The sequence below is a fragment of the Stegostoma tigrinum genome, chromosome 6 (genome assembly GCF_030684315.1).
Source record: "Stegostoma tigrinum isolate sSteTig4 chromosome 6, sSteTig4.hap1, whole genome shotgun sequence".
Lineage (NCBI taxonomy): Eukaryota > Metazoa > Chordata > Chondrichthyes > Orectolobiformes > Stegostomatidae > Stegostoma > Stegostoma tigrinum.
The window spans coordinates 113,165,660-113,185,752 of NC_081359.1; the positions used below are offsets into that span (position 1 = coordinate 113,165,660).

A 20,093-nucleotide genomic window follows, 5' to 3' on the forward strand; every position below is an offset into this window, starting at 1 on the left:
TGCTCCTCCTGTTTGTTCCTGTAGAGTTTTCAGTGTCAATGGCCTGAGCGTATTTGTACCAATCCAGTTTTTAATGCTTTGGCCCTGGCAGGTTTGTACCTATATAATTTTTGTATCTGTGACCCGAGAATGTTTCCATCTATATAGTTTTCTGTTCAAATTTTCTAGTGTGTTTGTACCTGTACAGTTTTCAGTTGCTATAACCTTGAGATGTCGGAGCAGACATAGGCTATTCAGCCCATTGAGTCAGCTTCACCATTCAATAAAATCAGTAGCTCATCTGATAATCCACCATCCTGCCTTTTCCCTCAATCCTTTAATTCCCTTACTACTTAAACATTTGTTTAACTCGGCTCCAAATATACTTAACAACCCAGCCACAACTTCCCTCTGTAGTAAAGAATTCCACAAATTCACTACCCTCTGAGAGAATAGATTCTTCCTCACCTCATTTTTAAATGGGTGATTCCATGTTCTGGTCCTAGACTCTCTCAAAAGAGGAAACAACTTTTCTGCATCTACTCTGTCAAGTCCCCTAAGACTGTTTTGATTCCCTACAATGTGGAAACAGGCCCTTTGGCCCAACAAGTCCACACTGCCCTTTGAAGCATCCCACCCAGACCCATCCCCCTATAACCCACACACCCTGAGCACTACAAGCTATTTAGTACGGCCAATCCACCTAACCTGCACACCTTTGGGCTGTGGGAGGAAACCGGAGCACCCGGAGGAAATCCACGCAGACACTGGGAGAATGTGCAAACTCCACAGAGACAGTTGCCTGAGGCTGGAATCAAACCTGTTTCCCTGGTGCTGTGAGGCTGCAGTGCTAACCACTGAGCCACCGTGCCCCCCGCTAACTGTTGTATAGTTTTCAGTGCCTCTGGCCCTAGAGTGTTTGTACCTGTGTAGTAGCTGCAGTACAAAAACAGAAATTACTGGAAAAGATCAACAGTCTGGCAACATCTGTAGAGAGAAATCAGAGTTAACTTTTTGGGTCGAGTGACCCTTCCTCAGAACTGATGGTAGCTGGGAAAGTGTCGGTTTATCCTGGAAGAAAGGTGTTGTCTTAGCACCAGTTGTTCTAGGTGAGGGTCCAGTCTTACAGCAGAGTTGTTCATTATTAACTATACTCTGAGGTTGAGGCAAGCCACCTGTTGGCACTCAAGGTAGCTCACCACCACCATTGGGATGATGGCTCCATGGATAAAGGAGTTACAGTTTAGACAAGGATCTGTACCATAGCCCAAAGAAGCAAGAGGGTTTTTCCCTGCAAGAAGGTAGGGTGGGTGCTTGGGAGTTGACTGTCTGTTGAGTCACTGTGTGGAAAGGGCTGTCCTAAGTCTCACCCCTGGGTCTGCTCCAGCACTGATGTGATTTGAAACTCAATGCCACGAATGGTGATCACAGTTCACATTATTGCAGCCTGGTAATTTTGGAGCTTGTTCATTGCTGCTTTGTTACTAGTAACTAGCAATTTAGATGTCTGTACTTGAGCACTCAATTTAAAACCAACAGTACATGGGCAGGGTGCAGACATGGGCTAATCCCCAGCTGCAGATTTCTGTATTGTCTCTGGGAAGCAGCTTTTTTCCATCTAGTGGATGGTGAATTTATTGAGCTTTGAGTTTCTATCAAAGACATCTGCACATCTAATCTCCACAGAGTCTCTGAATTCGGGCACTGGTTTTACCCCGACAACTTCTCCTGGTCTCTGTTCCATGATGATCTCAAATGTGTTGATTAAATTTCTGTGACTGCTCACTTTCATCCTTGAGGGTATTACTGTAACTAATGGGAAAGTGGATGCTGAAAATATCAGCAAGCAAATGGAAAGGAAAGTGATTGGATTGGCTTATTGGAGCTCCAGCCTGAGTTTTCATTTATTGGAACTGTAGTATAGGTTTGTGTATATAGAGCTCCAACCCAGATTTGTGTATATTGGAGCACAGTTCCTGGTTTGCTGTTACCAGGGCTGTAGCCTGGGTAAGAATCATGGAGTTAAAAGATCCTTAAGCCCAACATGTCTATGCCGGTCATGAAGCATCTATCTGTTCAAATGGCATTTTCTATTTCAGTGCTTGTATCAATGTTGCTTAAATGCCTTGAGGGTTCTGCTCACTACCCTCCTAGATGAAAAGAAATTCCCTCAAATGCATTGTAAACCTCCTGCTCCTGCCTTAAAACTGCTCCCCCTGCTAATGGACCCCTCTACTAAGGGGACAGATTGCACCATAACCACCCTTTTTATGACCCTCAGAATTTTGTGCAACTTAATCAGACCATTCCTTGCCCCAAGCCATCTGTGCTTTAAAGAAGGCCAACACAGGTACGCATGCATCAGGGCCCTGCCTGGGTCCATGGGCATTGGAACTCCATTTCGTTCAGGGCTCCATCTGGGTCCGCGTGTGCTGCGTCTCCACATGGGCGCTTGAGCTTTTGGACTCCAATTGGGACTGTGCATCTAAGGTCTCCGTTCGGGCCCACGCACCTCAGGGCTCCGGCTGGGTCAAGGCTACGTCTGGGGGTGCAAGCTTTGGGACTCCGTCTGGGCCTGTGCACCTCAGGGCACTGATTGGATCAGGGCTCTGTCTGGGCCCACGCACCTCGGGGCTCTGTCTGGGCCAGAGTTCAACAAGTTGGAGCACCACGACACTAACGGGGTTTTATCATCTGTGGGGTTGTTTTATACAGGGATATGAGTATGTCTGGAATGGCTGGCATTTATTTGCTGCCACTAAGTTTTTAGTCTTCCATTAGGGGTGGCACGGTGGCTCAGTGGTTAGCACTGCAGCCTCACAGCACCAGGGACCGAGGTTCAATTCCAGCCTCGGGCGACTGTCTGTGTGGAGTTTGCACGTCCTCCCCGTGTCTGCATGGGTTTCCTCCGGGTGCTCCGTTTTCCTCCCACAGCCCAAAGATGTGCAGGCTAGGTGGATTGGCCATGCTAAGTTGCTCATAGTGTTCAGAGGTGTGTGGGTTATTGGGGAATGGGTCTGGGTGGGATGCTTCAAAGGGCGATGTGGACTTGTTGGGCCGAAGGGCCTGTTCCACACTGTAGGGAATCTAATCTAATCAGATATGAGTTTTCTGGCAAGATGAGCATTTGTTGCCAATCCCTGATTTTGTTTCTTACTCACGCATGGAATGTGGGCGTCGCTGCCTGAGCCAGCATTTATTAGTCATCCCTAGTTGCCCTTGAGAAGGTGGTGGTCCTTCTTAGACCACAGTAGTCCATGTGCTGTAGGTTGACACACAATGTAATTAGGGTGGGAATTCCAGGATTTTGACCCAGTGACAGTGAGTATTTCCAAGTCAGGAAGGTGAGTGACTGGACGGGAACATGCAGGGGGTGGTGTTTCCATTTATCTGCTGCCCTTGTCCATCTCTGTGGAAGTGGCCATGGGTTTACAAAGTGCTGTCTAAGGATCTTTAGTGAACTTGCACTTTGTGTCTTGTGGCTAGTACACACTGCTGCTGCTGAGTGGGCTGCTTTGTCCTGGATGGTGTCAAGCTCCTTGTGTTTTGATTCAATTTGATTTGTTGTTGTCACACAACCTAAGTACAGTGAAAAGCTTTGTTTTATGGACAGCACTGGCAAATCAAAGCAAACAAGGACATACAGATCATAGGACGCTTAGAGTAAGGCATACAGGTTTCAGCTGCACAGGCAGTGCACAAAGCAAGATCAACGTTAGCAAGATCAGCATTATTTGAAGGTAGAGAGTCCATTCATCAGTCTGATAACAGCTGGAAAGAAGCTGTTCTGGAACCTGCTGCTGCATGTGTTCACACTTCTGTTTCTTCTGCCTGATGAAAAAGGGTATCGTAGAGCATTTTGAGCTCGGATTTTTCTCTCTGGAGAGAAGGAGGAAGAGAGGTGACTTGATCGAGGTGTACAAGGTAATGAGAGGCATGGATAGAGTCGATAGCCAGAGACTTTTCCCCAGGGCAGGACTGACTGCCATGAGGGGTCATAGTTTTAAGGTGTTAGGAGGAAGGTATAGAGGAGATGTCAGAGGGAGGTTCTGGACGTGCACATGGACAGCAGTGAATTGAGGGGAATGTAGGTTAGGTTATTTTATTTTTGGATTAGGATTATTCCATGGCACATCGTCGTGGACCGAAGGGCCTGTACTGTGCTGTACATTTCTATGTTCATTACCAGGGTGTAATAGGTCTTTAATGTTGTTGGCAGCCATTCCATGGCAATAAGTGGAGTCCGTGGATGGGAGGTTGGCTTCCATGATGGTCTGAGTTGTCTGCACAGCCTTCTGTAGTTTCTTATGGTCCTGAGCAATGCACTTGCTGTATTAGGCTGTTTTGCATCCGGTCAGTATATTTTCCATGCTGTGTCTATAAAAGTTGATGAGCATCTTTCTGGACATGTCAAGTTTCCCACCTGCCTGAGTGGGGAGAAAAGGTGGTGCTGTGCTGCTTTGTGTGTCTCATCTACATGGGGAGTCCAGGACAGATTGCTGGTTATCGTCACTTCTAGGAACTTGACACTCTTGACCCACTCCACCTCAGCTCCATTGGTATAAATGGGGTGTGTCATCCTCCTTTCTTCCTTAGGTTGATGCTTAGTTCTTTTACTTTGCTGACATTGAGAGAGAGGTCATTATCATTGCATAACAACACCATGTCCTGCATCTCCTTTCTGTATTCGGACTCAACATTATTTGATACTGTCCTACCATGATGCTGTTGTCAGCAAACTTGCAGATGGTGTTTGTTCGGAATTTGGATACACAGTCGTGGGTGTACAGGGAGTACAGTAGGGGTCTGATATAGAGGAGATGCTTTTGCCTGTGTTCACTGACTGCAGTCTGTGGGTCTGAAAGCTGAGGATCTAGTTGTTCAGGGTGGAGCCAAACCTAGGTCTTAGAGGTTCGAGATCAGTCCGGATGGGATAAAAATGTTTAAAGCGGGGCTGTAATCCATGAGTAGGAATCTGGCGTAGGTGTCCTCGTTGTCCTCATGTTCCCCCGATGACTTCAGGTTAAGGAAATGGCATCTGCTGTGGACCTTTTACGTTGGTAGGCAAATTGCAGGGGTTCGAGGCAGGCTGCGCAGCTAAAGTACATGTGAGCCATGACTAGCCTTTCGAAGCACCACATGATTATGGAGGTCAGAGCCACTGGGTGGTAGGTATTAAAACACGCTGCATGTGCTTTCTTAGGTACGGGGATGATGGTGGTCTTCTTGAAGCCGGTGGGGGCTTCAGCTTGTAGGAGGGAGAGGTTGAAAATGTCAATGATTACCTCCACTAGCAGACGCACACAGGATCTAAGTGCACAGGTGGGGTCTCAATCCTGCCCTGTCACTTTCTTAGGGTTAACACTCATCGTGACATCCAGGATGACCTGAAGTCTGCAGCAGTGAAGGAGGGAACTGTTGTGTCTAGGCTGTTGGGGCAGGTGATACTGTGCCACTGGCATTCTGCTCAAACCAAGCATCGAAAGCACTGAACACATCAGGGTGAGATGCGTTTTTGGCACTATCTTGCTCTGCATCATTTTGTATCCTGTTGTGTAGGCCTTGTCACAGGCAGCAGGTATCCCTATGGTTGGCTCGAGCCTTTGACTTGGCCCGGTTGTGCTTCTTGACATCTCTGGCTTTCCAGAGGTCATATCTGGATTTTCTGCAGAGCTCTGGGTCGCCCAATTTGAATGCTGCAAGCATAGCCTTCAGTAGGCAGTGGATTCCCTGGTTCATCCAAGGTTTCTGGTTTGTTGGAGCTGCACCCATCCAGGCAGATGGCAGTGTTCCACTATACTCCTGACTTGTGCCTCTTTGATGGTAGAAAGGCTCTGGGGAGTCGGGAGCTGAGTGAGTTGACATAGCATTCGTAGACTTTGACATGTTCTTGTAGCCACTGTGTCTGTGTAGTGAGTCCAGTTCAGTTTCTGGTCAATGGTAATCACCAGGATATTGATAGTCAGGGTTCAGTGGTGGTAACACCATTGAATGCCAAGGGATGGTAATTGTATTCTCTCTTACTGGAGGCAATCATTTCCCAACATTTGTGTGCGAGTGACCCTGGCAGAACCCAAACTAGGCATCGCTGAGCAGGTGCTGTATGATAACACTGTTGATGCCACCTTCCATCACTTTACTGATGATCAAGCGTAGACAGATGGATTGATAATTGGCTGGATTGGATTTGCCCTGCTTTTTGTGTACAGTACATACCCGGGCAATTTTCCACATTGTTGGGTAGATGCCAGTCTTGTAACTGTACTGGAAGAGTTTGACTAGGGGACCAGCAAGTTCTGGAGCACAAGTTGTCAGACCTTTTGCCGGAATGTTGTCAGGGCCTGTAGCCTTTGCAGTATCCAGTGTCTCTAACTGTTTCTTGATATCACATGGAGTGAATTGATTGGCTAAAGACTGGCATCTGTAATGCTGGGGGCTACAGGAAGAGGCTGAGATGGATCATTCGCTCAGCAGTCCTGACTGAAGATTGCTGGAATGCTTCAGCCTTATCTTTTGCTTTGATGTGCTGGGCTCTTCCATTATTGAAGATCAGGATATTTGTGGAGCCGCCACCTCCATTGAGTTGTTCAAGTGTGATTGGTTGACTCGCCCAGCTGGTTTGTTATTCTGCAGACATTCCATTACTCTGCTGGGTAACATCATCAATACAGCCTCTGATGAAGTGCTGTTATGTTTTCCTGCCTGTCATTTAAACTGGACTGTCCGTTGAGCTGGATTGCCGGTTTTCCTTCGCAGTGGAGTGTATATGGGGTCTAGCTCCATGTGTTTATTGATCCCTTTCTTAGTGGAGTACTAGGCTTCCAGGAATTTCTGTGCTTGTCTCTGCTTTGCCTGTCCCAGGATCCTGGTGGTGTCCCACTCGAATTGATGGTTCTCCTTGTCCATGTGGATGGAGATGAGTGAGTATTGGTCGTGTCTTCTTGTTGCCAGTTGGTGTTTATGTACCCTTTGGTCCGAACCAAAGACACACTACCCACTGTGGACAGGATCAATGTCATATACAAGATTCCCTGCAGAGACTGTGACAAACACTACATTGTACAAACAGGAAGGAAATTAATCAGAGGTACACGAACATCAACTGGCAAAAAAAAAAGATACAACCAATACTCACTCATCTCCATCCACATGGACAAGGAAAACCACCAATTCGATTGGGACACCACTAGGATCTTGGGACAGGCAAAGCAGAGACAAGCACAGGAATTCCTGGTACTCCACGAAGAAAATCATCAACAAACACATAGAGCTACACTCCACTGTGAAGGAAAACTGGAAGTGGGATAATCCAGCTCAACGGACACCAGAGTTTAAATGACAGGTGGGAAGACACAACAGCACTTCATCAGAGGCTGCACTGATGGTCTTAGCCAGCAAGATAATGAAACGAACAACAATCCAACCAACCACAACACCCACGATGTGAACTACAAATCTACTCTTAAAACCTTAGCGTTGTTTAATTGTCCACCACCGTTCACAACTGGATGTGACAGGACTGCAGAGCTTAGACCCAATCCGTTGATTGGGAGATTGCTTAGCTCTGTCTATCACTTGCTGTCTGTGCTGTTGTCCTATTCACTGGCTCCACCAGGTTGACACCTCATCTTCAGGTAAGCCTGGTACTGCTCCTGGCATACCCTCCTGCACTCTCCGTTGAACCGGGGTTGATCCCCTGGCTTGCTGGTAATGCTTGAGTGGGAAATATGCCGGGCCATGAGGTTGCACATTGTGCTGGAGTACAATTATGCTGCTATTGATGGCCTCCAAAACCTCATGGATGCCCTGTGAGAAGTCTGCCCCATTTAGCAGGGTGTTAGAGATTATTCTCAATGTGAAGGCGGGACTTCGTCTCTATGCTGACTCTGTCTGATCCTCTAACTGTTTTACAACTGCTTCCTACTAAAGTTTTATAATGGACTTTAGCATTTTGCCCATTACTAATGTCAGGCTAACTGGCCTATAATACCTACTTTATCTTTACCTCCTTTTTTAAATAGGAACATTGGTCTACTTCTGTTTCTTTCAGCCCCTCAAGCCTGTTTCATCATTCATGGAGACTTATTCACCCCTTGAACTGAGTGGCATGCTGGGCCATTTCAGAGTGCAGTTAAGAGTCAACGACAATATTGTGGGCCTGGAATCACTTTATGGAAAGTTGTTATGTTGGAGTTGTCACAGTCCAGGCAAAAATCAGTTGCCATCCTTCATTGCCCTTGAACCTATAGGCTTTCTCACCCATTTCAGAGGACTTTTACGAGTCAGCCACATTGCTGTCTGGAACCACTTGTAGGGCAAGGGCTACAGATTTCCATTGTGAAGGGCATTTATGAATGTAATGTGTTTGTGAAATAGTGTAATTCCACCAAACCCTGGTTAGACCCCTTTTGGAGTACTGTTTGCAGACCTGGACACCATGTCTTAGGAAGGATATATTGGCCTTGGTGGGAATACAACATAGGCTTACAAGAATAGTATTGGACTTCAGGGGTTGAGTTATGAGAAATCGTACAAATTTAGCCTGTTTTTTGTAGAATTGAGGAATAAGTGTGATCTGGTCAAAGTCGTCAAGATATTAACAGGAAAAAACAGGAAAGAGAAAGTATTTCCATTCATGGAGATTCTAGAATCAGGCGGCATAGCCTGAGAATTCGGGCCAGACTGTTCAAGAGAAATGTTAGGAAATACTTCTACACACAAAGGGTGGTAGAGGTTTGGAACTCTGTTCCACAAATGGCAGTTCATGTCAGATTAATTGTTAATTTTAAATGTTGTTAACCAAAGGTATTTAAGGAGTAAGTGCAAAAGTCAAGTACACAGAGTTAGGCCACAGATCAGCCATGATCTCATAGAATGGCAAAACCTGCTCCAGGGGCTGAATGGCCTATTCCTATCCCTAAGTTCCTATTTTTAAAAAGAGGTAAAGATAAAGTAGGTATTGTAGACAAGTTAGCCTGACATTGGTAGTGGGTAAAATGCTAGAGTCCATTGTAAATATTTAATAGCAGGGTACTTGAAAAGCAATCAGAGGATCGGTCAGAGTCAGCGTGGATTTATGAACGAGAAATCATGCTTGACATATCTGCTGGAGTTTTTTTGAGAATGTTTCTATTAGGTTTGGTGAGGGGAGCCAGAGGATGAGGTTTACTTGGACTTTCGGAAGGCCATCAATGAGATCCCACGTAAGAAAATTACGTGTAAAATTGAAGCATGTGGAATTGAAAAGCTTCCACCTCTCTTTCAGGTCGTGTATTTTAGTTTATAACTTACTGAGTTTAAAAATAAAGTTGTCCCTATCTCCCCCTATTGCTCTGAAGGAAGGTCATTGACTTGAAGTGTTGACTGTTTCCCTCTGCAGATGCTGAGGATTTTCTGTTTTAGTTTGTGTTTGATTATTAATGAGGTATTAACGTTTATAATTCAGATCCAATCTGGAATCGGAATTCATTTGAGACAGATGCAGACCTGCCCTCTGGCTGGATGCGGGTACGAGACACCTCGGGGACCTATTACTGGCACATTCCAACGGGAACAACTCAGTGGGAGCCGCCGCCACCTGCCTGTGACCAGGAATCAGGATCTCGGAAACCTTCTGTCATGTCACAGTGTACGACTCCCTTGGAGGATCAACAGGTAAATGCAGCAGGTTGTAAACTTGGTGTGTAGCAGAGGCAGTGATTGTTCACCCCTGGAAGAGTGGGATCCCAGAGGGTCCAGTATTGAATGAAGGATAAAAATGTAAGGCTTCAAAAACATTGAAGCTAGTACGGGAGAAGGTGGGTACAACGTGTAGTAGGAAAATAGGAACAGGAGGAGACAATTCAGTATAAGCAGGACTGATCTGCTTTTCCAACTGACCTGGTTAGAGAATTCCAAAGATTCATTATCCTTCGAGTGAAAACATTTGCCCTCATCTTAATCCTAAACAATTGGCGCCTTATCCTGAAAGTGTGTTCCTGGTTTCTTGATTCCCAGCCTGGGTAAACAACCTAGCAGTGTCTATTTAGCAAACCCATTCAAAATCTGTTCAGTTGTGCTAAATTGCAGAGAATATGGACCAGTTTATTCCGGCTGTCATCATGGACAACGTTCTAACCTTAGAGACTAATTTAGTGAACCTTGGTGGTTTGGGGATAATAGAAGATGGGTGGCTGGTGTAAGTGATTGCTGGTTCAATAACTTTTATTTTGCCCTGTCTGCCCCCACGTGCTCTCCACATGCCTCTGTTTGCTGGATTACCCTCCCTTTTGTATTTTTCCTTCCTCCATATTGTTGTTGTCACTGCATTTGCTCTTTGGAACTTTGTTCCAGCTGACTTGGACTGGTTTAACTGTGGGTGAGAAGTGTGATGGTGTTGACATGTGGAAGGCAAGTTCCTGTTTATTTAGTGGGTTTATACCTTTGCAAAAATGAATTTAAGGAAGACCATGGTTCCTGTGTTAAAGCTGTAGCAGGAACTGATTGGGCAGCAGATCATGCCTGAAATGTGGCAGTGGTCTGAAGGTAATACAATGGAACATAGCTGACAATGTCCCAGGTCCCTCCTAAAGGAATGGTATAGATACAGTCACCCCTCCCCCGACCCTTCTCCCAACAAACAAACAAACAAACAAACACGCACACACTTTACCCACTCCACACCCCCATTCTCTCTCTCTCTCTGTCTCTTTCTCTCTCTCTCTCTCTCTCTCACACACAGACACAGACACAGACACGCACACGCACACGCACACGCACACACAAATAAATGCTGAGACTCCACCTCCAGGATCGTGAACATGCTGTTTCATGGGGTGAAATTATCCCTATGGATAATTAGGATCTCAAATGATCCCTGACCAGATAATGTCCACTGAACAGTGTAGAAGCCCTACTGTAAGCAGGAAGCCATTTGGCCCACTAAGTTCCGCATCAACTTCCCATAGAGTATCCCACCCAGACCTACTCCCTTATTCCCCTAAACCCGACAATTCCCAAGTAAATTCACCTAGCCTGGACACTACAGCGCAATTTGGCATGGCCAGTCCACCAGATCTACATGTCTTTGGACTGTGGGAAGAACCAGGAGCACACAGAGGAAAACCACACTGACACTTGGAGAAGTGCAAACTCCACACAGTCAGTCAACCAAGGGTGGAATTGAACCCAAGTCCCTGGCACTGTGAGGCAGTAGTGCTAACCACTGAGCCACGCTTTCATATATTGATAAAGCTGGAACATAACTCATGGAAGTCTATTAGAAGCTCGTTCATTTGAGGTAATCGGGGGCTTTGGATGATTATTTAAATAGAAATGATATTCAAGGCTATGGGGAAACACAGGAGAATGGCATTAAGTTGTAGTGCTCACTCAGGGAGCTGGTACAGACATGCTGGGCCAATTGACCACCTTCTGAGCTTTAACTGACCTGTGACATAGTGCCTTTTCAAACTTTGAGCAGTACCAAATAATTTTCCAGCTTTACTTTGGGGCGTCATCCCTGTTATTATAATAGAATTAGAACATGACAAGATCCCACAAATAGCCATGTGATGGTAACCAGATAATCTGATTTTTGACCGTATTGGTTTAAGGGTGTTACGACCTATGCAGAGGTATGTGTGCTCATTCTCAAGCTCCACTAATCCACAAAAATGACTGATTTAAGCAAAGCATGCACACTCCTTGATTTACCTGTATGATGGACTCAGGTTAACAGAAAACACTAACCAGGTTTCTGCACTTGATAAGAAACTATGTTTATTACAAGATGAGTAAATTCTGACCACAAGTGAAAGGTCACTATATAACTCTAATAGTTAAATCTCTAACCCCATTTAAAATCTCTACATATATGCATGGGAATTCCCGGAGGCCTGGTTTTCAACCCATAATGCAAGTGACAGACATGTGGAATTGGACCCCATATACAAACCCATGCAGAACAGAACCGGAAATGACACAACCCTATTAACAGTGCTGCCCCATCTCCTTTACCATCCCTCCTAGTCCAAAGATGTGCAGGCTAGGTGGATCGGCCGTGCTAAATTGCCTGTAGTGTTCAGGGGTGTGTGGGTTAACTTAACAGACTGGATCATATAAATACCATGTGGAGTAGAACAACATTGCTTCATCAGAGGCCACAGGGATGATGTTGCTTAGCATGGTGGTGAAACGTCTGTACAATAACCAGCCAGCTCAGCGAGCAAACCAACAACCTCAACTCGACATATACATACAGAAAGACTCAGAAATAAAATTGTGAATGTTATGAGTAGAGGAGAAAATATTTGGGAACACACTGTTCATTAGCACCAGTCTACAGGCTTTGATGAAATGTTTCCTTTTAAGTCTAAGTCTAAGTCTATCATGCTGAAATTACGTGCTGAAATCACGTGCTGAAATCTTCCAGTAAAACCCACAGATTCCTAAAAACTCATGATTTCTTAGATAGTTTTAGGAACAGAGAATGCTATTGGAGCCTTCACTTTTGTAGTTCTTGACAACACTTGTCCTTGTTCTATAATATGATTGAGGCAAGGTACTCTTATTTTCACAAATACACTTTTAGCTAAATTTATTACTAAGCCATCTGACTGTAATTGCTTGAGCAGGTTTTCTGCCTGTCTCACATGCTTTCCCATGTATCATCTATTAGAACATCATTTTGGACTGTGGGAGGAAACCGGAGCACCCGGAGGAAACCCACGCAGACACGGAGAGAATGTGTAACTTCACACAGACAGTTACCCGAGGCTGAAATGATTGGCTAGCTAAATGCAGACTTTGGTGCTATGTTTGTGAAGAAGGATACAAATATAAGTAGTTCACTTATAACGCGATAGTTGCGTTCTTGTGTGACCTCGCACTATAGAAAATTACATAATAGCAAAATCGCTGTACCTATACAGCAGAAAATTTGCATCCACTATTTTCTGAAGAAGGGTTCCGACCCAAAACATCAACTTTCCTGTTCCTCTGATGCTGCCTGGCCTGCTCTGTTATCTCCACTATTCATCAATTGAGTTACAGCCAATTTGTGGTAACAAAACATGTGTTATAGCAGAATTACCTGTAACACACCAGAAATGTGCGACATAGTTCAGTGAGAGGCAGGAACTAAAGGATTTCAATATTAGTAGGGAAATGGTGTCCGGGAAGTTGAATGGGATTGACGATTGATAAATCCCCAAGGCCTGATAATCTACATTCCAGAGTACTTAAGGAAGTGGCCTGAGAAATAGTGGATGCATTAGGGGTCATCTTCCAAAATTGTAATTCCAAAATTATGAAACAGTTTCCACAGATTGTAGCTAATGTGACCACTGCATTTAAAAAAGGAGCTAGAGGGAAAACGGGATTATAGACCAGTGATCCTGATATTGGTAATGTGGAAGATGCTGGAGTCCATTGTCAAAGGTTTAATAGCAGAACACTTGGAAAAAAATGGGAGGATTGAACAAAGTCAGCATGGATTTACTAAAGGAAAATCATGCCTGACAAATTTATTGGAATTCTTCAGAGATATAACTAGTAGTGTTGATGAGGGGGAGCCAGTGAATGTGGTTTATTTGGACTTCAAGAAGGTCTTTGACAAAGTCCCACATAGGAGATTAGCGTTAAAATTAAATTGCATGGGATTGGAGCTGGAACATTGAGATGGATAGAGGAATGGTTGGCAGAAAGAACAAAGGGTAGGAATAAACAGATCTTTTACCAAGTGGCAGGCAGTGACTAGAGGGGTACGGCAAAGATTGGTTCATGGACTCCCAACTCTTCACAATATATATTAATGATTAGATCAGGAAACTAAATGTAATATTTCCAAATTTGCAGATGTCACAAAGCTCAATGGGAGAGTGAGCTGTGAGGAGAATGCAGAGATGCAACTGCATCGTTTGGACAAGCTGAGTGGGCAAATACATGGCAGGTGCTGTGGGAAACTGTGAGATTACCACTCTTGGTGCAAAAGCAGGAAGGCAGATTATTAGAGATAACAAGGTGTGGAACTAGATGAACACAGCAGGCCAAGCAGCATCAGAGGAGCAGGAAGGCTGATGTTTCGGGCCTAGACCCTTCTTCAGCCAGATTATTATTTGCTATAAACTGAGAAGGGGAATGTGCAACGAGACTTGGGTGATTTGATTGATTTATTGTCATGTGTATCTAAGTACAGTGAAAAGCTCTGTTGACGAGCGGTACAAGCAGATCATGGTAACCAAAGAGATACAGATCATATGGTGAAACGTGGACAGAGGCATACATTATGTCGCAGTGGGCATTATCTAGGCAAGATCACCATTAGTAAGATCAGCATTATTTAAAGTTAGACAATCCATTCACCAGTGTTAAATGGCCTAAACTTGCTGGTGCATGTGTGCAAGCTTCTGTAACTTCTGCCTGATGGAAATGGTTGTAGAAGAGCATTACCAGGGAGCGATGGGTCTTTGATGATGTTTGTGCTATAGAAAATCATCATTTAAAATTGAATTATAGCGAAATTGCTATACCTGTACAGCAGACAGTTGTATCCACTATTTTCCGAAGAAGAGTCTCAATCCAGAACATCAACTTTCCTGCTCGTCTGCTGCCTGGCCTGCTGTGTTCCTCCAGCTCCACGGGAACAAGCCAGTCAGGTAAATAGAGCCCATGGATGGAAGGTTGGCGTCCATGATGGTCTGGGCAGTGCACACCACCTTTTGTAGTTTCTCATGGTCCTGGGCAGAGCAGTTGCCATATCAGGCCATTATGCTTTCAGTGGTGCATCTGTAGAAGTTGGTGATGTCCTCATGGACATGCCAAATTTCCTGAGCTGCCTGAGGAAGAAGAGGCATTTGCTGTGCCTTCTTGACTGTCTCATCTACGTGGGAAGTCCAGGACAAGTTGCTGGTTATTGTTACTCGTAGGACGTTCTGACACTGTCCACCCTCTCAAACTCAGCTCTGTTGATGTAGATGAGGGTGTGTCCTCCCCCTTTCTTTCTGAAGTCAGTGATTAGTTCTTTAGTTTTGCTGACGTTAAGAGAGACCTTGTTCTCATTGCAGTGTTGTCTCCAAGCCCTCTGTCTCCTGTTGTGTATTCTGACGCACCGTTATTAGCTATCTGTCCTACCACAGTGGTGTCGTCAGCCAAGGTGTAGATGGTATTCATTCAGAATTTAGCAGCACAGTCATGGGTGTACAGGGAGTACAGTAGCGGGCTGAGAATGCATCCTTGTGGGGGTTCCAGTGTTGAGTATTATTGTGGAGGAGGTGCAGTTATGTAACCTCACTATGGCCTATAGGTCAGAAAGCTGAGGATCCAATTTCAGAGGATGGAGCTGAGACCAAGGTCTCAGAGTTTTGATATCAGTCTGGAGGGGATAATGGTATTGAAAGCAGAGCTGATGACAATGAGCAGGAGTCTGACGTAGGTGTCCTTGTTGTCCAGATTCCAGGGATAAGTGCAGGGATAGGGGAGTGGCATCTGTTGTGGACCTGTTACATCAGTAGGCAAATTGTAAGGGATTGAGATAGGCTGACAGGCTAGAGTTGATGTGGCCCAAGATCAACCTCTAAGCATTTCTAGGTTATGGAGATCAGAGCCACTGTCACTGAAGGTAAGCATGCAGGTGCAGCAGGCAGTGAGGAAGGCAATGGTACATTGGCCCTCATTGCAAGAGAATTCGAGTACAGGAGCAGGGATGTCTTGCTGCAAGTATATAGGCCTTGGTAAAACTGCACCTGGGATATAGAGTGCAGGTTTGCTCTCCTTATCTGAAGAAGGATGCTCTTGCTATGGAAGGAGTGCAATGAAGGCTCTTTCCTTTAATCATTCATGGGATGAGGGTGTCATTGGCCAGGCAGCATTTATTGCCCATTCCCAATTGCCCAGAGGGCAGTTAAGAGTCAGCTACACTGCCGTGGGCCTGGAATCACATGTCAGCCAGACCAGGTAAGGATGGCAGTTTCCTTCCCTAAAGGACATTTATGAACCAGATGGATTTTTCCAACAATTGGCAATGGATTCACAATGCTTTATTCCAGATATTTTTATTGAATTCTGATTCCACCATCTGCCATGGTGGGGTTCGAACCCAAGTCCCCAGAACAATATCTGGATGTCTGGATTAACAGTCCAGCAATAATACCACGAGGCCATCGCCTCCCCGCAATGCTGATTTGATTTCTGGAATGACAAGACTGATGTGTGAGGAGTGACTGAATCACTTAGAATTATATTTGCTGGAGTTCAGAGAGCTGAGGTGTATTTCATAGAAACCTCCGAAATTATAAGAGGACTAGAAAGGATAGATGCTGAAGGATATTCCTGATGGCAAGTGAGGCCAGAGCTGGGGAAATTGAAGCATACAGGGTAAATGATTTAGGACTGAGCAGAGAGAAATTTCTCAACCTCAAGAATCATAGATTCATACAGCGCAGAAGAGGCCCTTCAACCTATCAAGTCTGTACTGCTAATATTGTACTGCTGCCTACACCAGATCCACTTTCCCACATGAGGCGCACTGCCTTGAATGTTGTAACACTTCATGTGCTCATTTAATCACTTGTAATGGTTGTGGGGTTTCCTGCCTCAGCTACCCTACCAGGCAATGCATTTCACACCCCTACCGACCTCTGGTTGAAAAGAATCTTTTCTCAAATCCTCCCTAAATCTCCTGCCTTTCATGTTAAACATGCACTGCCTTGTTATTAATCCTTTGACTAAGGACAACAGCAGCTTTCTATTAGCCCTGCCCATGCCCCGCATAATCTTATACTCTTCCATCAGGTCCTCCCTCAACCTTCTCTACTCCAAATAAAACAACCCGAACTTATCCAGCCTGTCTACCTCGCTAAATTGCTCTATCCCAGGCAACACCCTGGTGGATCTCCTGTGCACCCCCTCCAGTGCTATCACTTCCAAAGTGCTGAGCCTATGGAATTCAGAAAGCTGTTGAGGCCTAAACGTATGACTTTAAGGAGTTGGACACCGCATTCAGCCCCACTGAGATCAGAAGATATTTGGCAGCGCTAGGGTGGGGCAGGGGTGTGTGGCTTTATTGAGTCGAGGGAGAGGAGTTGAGGTTTACCTTGAAGATGTTGGCGCAGTTGCGGATAGGGAGAAGAGGGTGAGATTTTCAGATGTGGAGAGTTGATGGGGAGAATGGATGGGTTTTGGGATATGGAGAGGAGGGGATGGGATTTAGGGATATGGAGAGGAGGAGATGGGGTTTCATCATGTGGACAGGAGGTGGGATTTTGTGTTGTGAGTTTGGGCAAGTATGGATGGTTTGGCAGATATTGGGTGACTTTGGTTTTGAGGAAAAGAGAGATGGTTGGCTTTTGGTAGGTGAGCATGAGAATGGGGTGAGAGAAAGGGCACAATCTTGCATTTGGCAGGAAAAGGGGAAGGGTTAAATTTGGAGGGAAAGTAGCACAGGGCAGGAATTGGTGGAAGAGGCATTGGATAGGGTTATGGGGAAAGGGGGAGGGGATAGGGTTGGGGAAAATGGGAAGGGTTAGTGTCACAAATGGAGACATAGGAAAAGCGCGAGGTGTGTGTGTTTGTGCTAGGCTTGTTTTTATCTGTCCTGCTAAAGATGTTTGTGAATTTCTAACCAGCTGGACTTCATATCTCACCAGGAGATCCAAACCACAACTGAGACCTCAGATACGAGTCTGAAAGAGTTTGAGGGGGCAACACTAAGATATGCATCTTTGAATCTCGGGTGAGTGAACAGTGGCTCTTCATAAAATTCAACTTGGGAGTAGGAGTTGAGGTAGACAGCAGAGAATTAGATTGCATCTGTATATCTCACACACTGCCCTGTAACCGGCCCCCCACTCAGCTCCCCAGCCTGTAACTTTACCTTTGTTCCCGTGCTGAACCTGTAACCATTTCCCTTACCCCCATGCCATCTGTACCAAGTTTGTAACATTAACTGCCTTTCCTTTACCAGCCTTTAACTGTGACTTTTACAACCCTACCCTTTTCTTAGCTTGGAACTGGCCTTCTACATTCCTACCCAGACTAAAACCCAGCCCCTAGCATGCCCCCTACACTGGGTGGGGTCTCACCAAAGCCTGCTGCAGTAAGATTTTCTCCCAACTGCACTCAAACCCTCTTGGAATAAAGGCCAATGTGCATTTGCCTTACTGGATAAACATATGGATGATAATGGAATAGTGTAGGTTAGATGGGCTTCAGATTGGTTTCACAGGTCAGTGCAACATCGAGAGCTAAAGGGCCTGTATTGCGCTGTAATGTCCTATGTTCTTTGTTGCTGCTTGCTGCATTTGCACTTGTTTCCAGTGACTGATGTGCAAGGAGGGCCCTCTGTATATCAGTAGTTCCCATTTACCACCATTTAAATAATACTCTGACATTCTGTTTTTTTCTATCAAAATGGATAACTTCACATTTATCCACATTGTACTGCATGTGCCATATATTTTCCCACTCGACTAAACTGCATTGACGCTTCTTTATATTCTCCTCGCCACTCTCTGCATCTAGTTTTGTGTTCTCCGTCAACATTTGGTTCCCTCACCCAAACTGTTGGTATATATTTTGAATAGCTGGGACTGAACTGTGTTACCCTGTTTGTCACCACCTTGCGCTCTGAAAAATATCCCCCCACTGCATCACAAAACCAGCCCAGCTTGTTCCCGCCTCCCTAACCTGTTCTTCCTCTCACCTATCCCCTCCTCCCACCTCAAGCCGCACCTCCATTTCCCACCTACCAACCTCATCCTGCCTCTTTGACCTGTCCGTCCTCCCCGGACTGATCAAGCCCCTCCCCACCTCCCCACCTGTACTCTCCTCTCCACCTATCTTCTCCTCTATCCATCTTCGGTCTGCCTCCCCCTCACTCCCTATTTATTCTAGATCCCTCTCCCCCTCCCCCTCTCTGATGAAGGGTCTAGGCCCAAAACGTCAGCTTTTGTGCTCCTGAGATGCTGCTTGGCCTGCTGTGTTCATCCAGCTTCACACTTTGTTATCACTTATTCCTACTAGCTGTTTCCTGTCTGCTAACCAGTTTTCATAGAAGATATGAGCAAGAGGAGGCCATTCACAGTATGTGTGAAAAAATTGCCCCTCTGGACTCTTGTATCTCTCCCCTTTCACCTTGAACAAATGCGATCAAGACCTTATCTCTGCCTGTCATGATTTTATGGACCTCCATAAGGTCACCGCTCAGTCTCCATTACTCCAATGAAAAAAGTCCCAGTCTGTTCAACTTTGCTGCTTATTATTTTACAAAGTTTTGACAAATTAATAAAATCCATTTTAACTTTGTAATTTCTTTTCCCTCAGAGGCCAAACAGAAGAGGATAATTACAAAAATATCCTAAATACTGATGATGAGTCAAAGGTGAGGTGGTGGCATCGCAGTAATGTCGCTGGTAATCTAGAACCTCAGGCTAATGTTCTGAGGACATTTTGTAAACCAATAAAAAAAATTGGGATGAAAAGCTAGCCTAATAACAGCCATGTAGTCAGATGACCACGTAATCACTCGGTTGTGTACAGGCCCTTTAGGGGCAGAAATATGCCAACCTTCCAGCATATGATTAAATACAGATTAAAACTCCCTCCACTGTTTTAAACTAAAATTAAAGCCCTCTCACTTGTAAACAGAAAGTAAAGCCACTTCTAAACTGTTGCCATCAAATACTCCCAGGACAGGTATAGCTTGGGGATACAGAAACAGAAATTGCTGCAAAATATCAGCAGATCTGACAGCATCTGTGGAGTGAAATCAGAGTTAACATTTTGGGTCCAGTGACCCTTCAGAATAGCATGGGGATAGGTAGAGAGTAAAACTACCTGTACTCTTTTAAACTGAAATTAAAGCTCCCTTGATGCTGTCACCACAAAACATTCCCTCTTGAGGGACAACATGGGTTAGATAGAGTATCTTTTATACTGAAGTTAAAGCTCTCTATGCTCTATTAAATGGAAAATAAAGCTGTCCACTGCTTTGAAGTAAACTGAAGGTAATGCTCCCTGACACTGTCCCCACCAAACAATCCAAGGGCAGAGACAGCACGGGGGCATGTGGAGAGTAAAACTTCCTTTACGCTGTTTCCAATAAATGTTTCTCGCGCAGATAGAGCATGTCATTAGAC

The 20,093-nt window shown here is 45.1% G+C and overlaps 1 protein-coding gene across 3 annotated transcripts in view; it reads left to right on the plus strand.

The window, feature by feature from the left end:
* Nucleotides 1–20,093, plus strand: part of apbb1 (amyloid beta (A4) precursor protein-binding, family B, member 1 (Fe65)) — a 124,764-nt gene that overhangs the window by 48,717 nt on the left and 55,954 nt on the right. For all 3 annotated transcript variants that reach the window (XM_059646897.1, XM_059646895.1, XM_059646896.1), the window contains exons 3-5: nucleotides 9,425–9,633; nucleotides 17,604–17,689; nucleotides 19,279–19,336. In XM_059646897.1, the coding sequence (XP_059502880.1) occupies nucleotides 9,425–9,633; nucleotides 17,604–17,689; nucleotides 19,279–19,336 (353 nt within the window). The remainder of the gene's footprint in view (nucleotides 1–9,424; nucleotides 9,634–17,603; nucleotides 17,690–19,278; nucleotides 19,337–20,093) is intronic.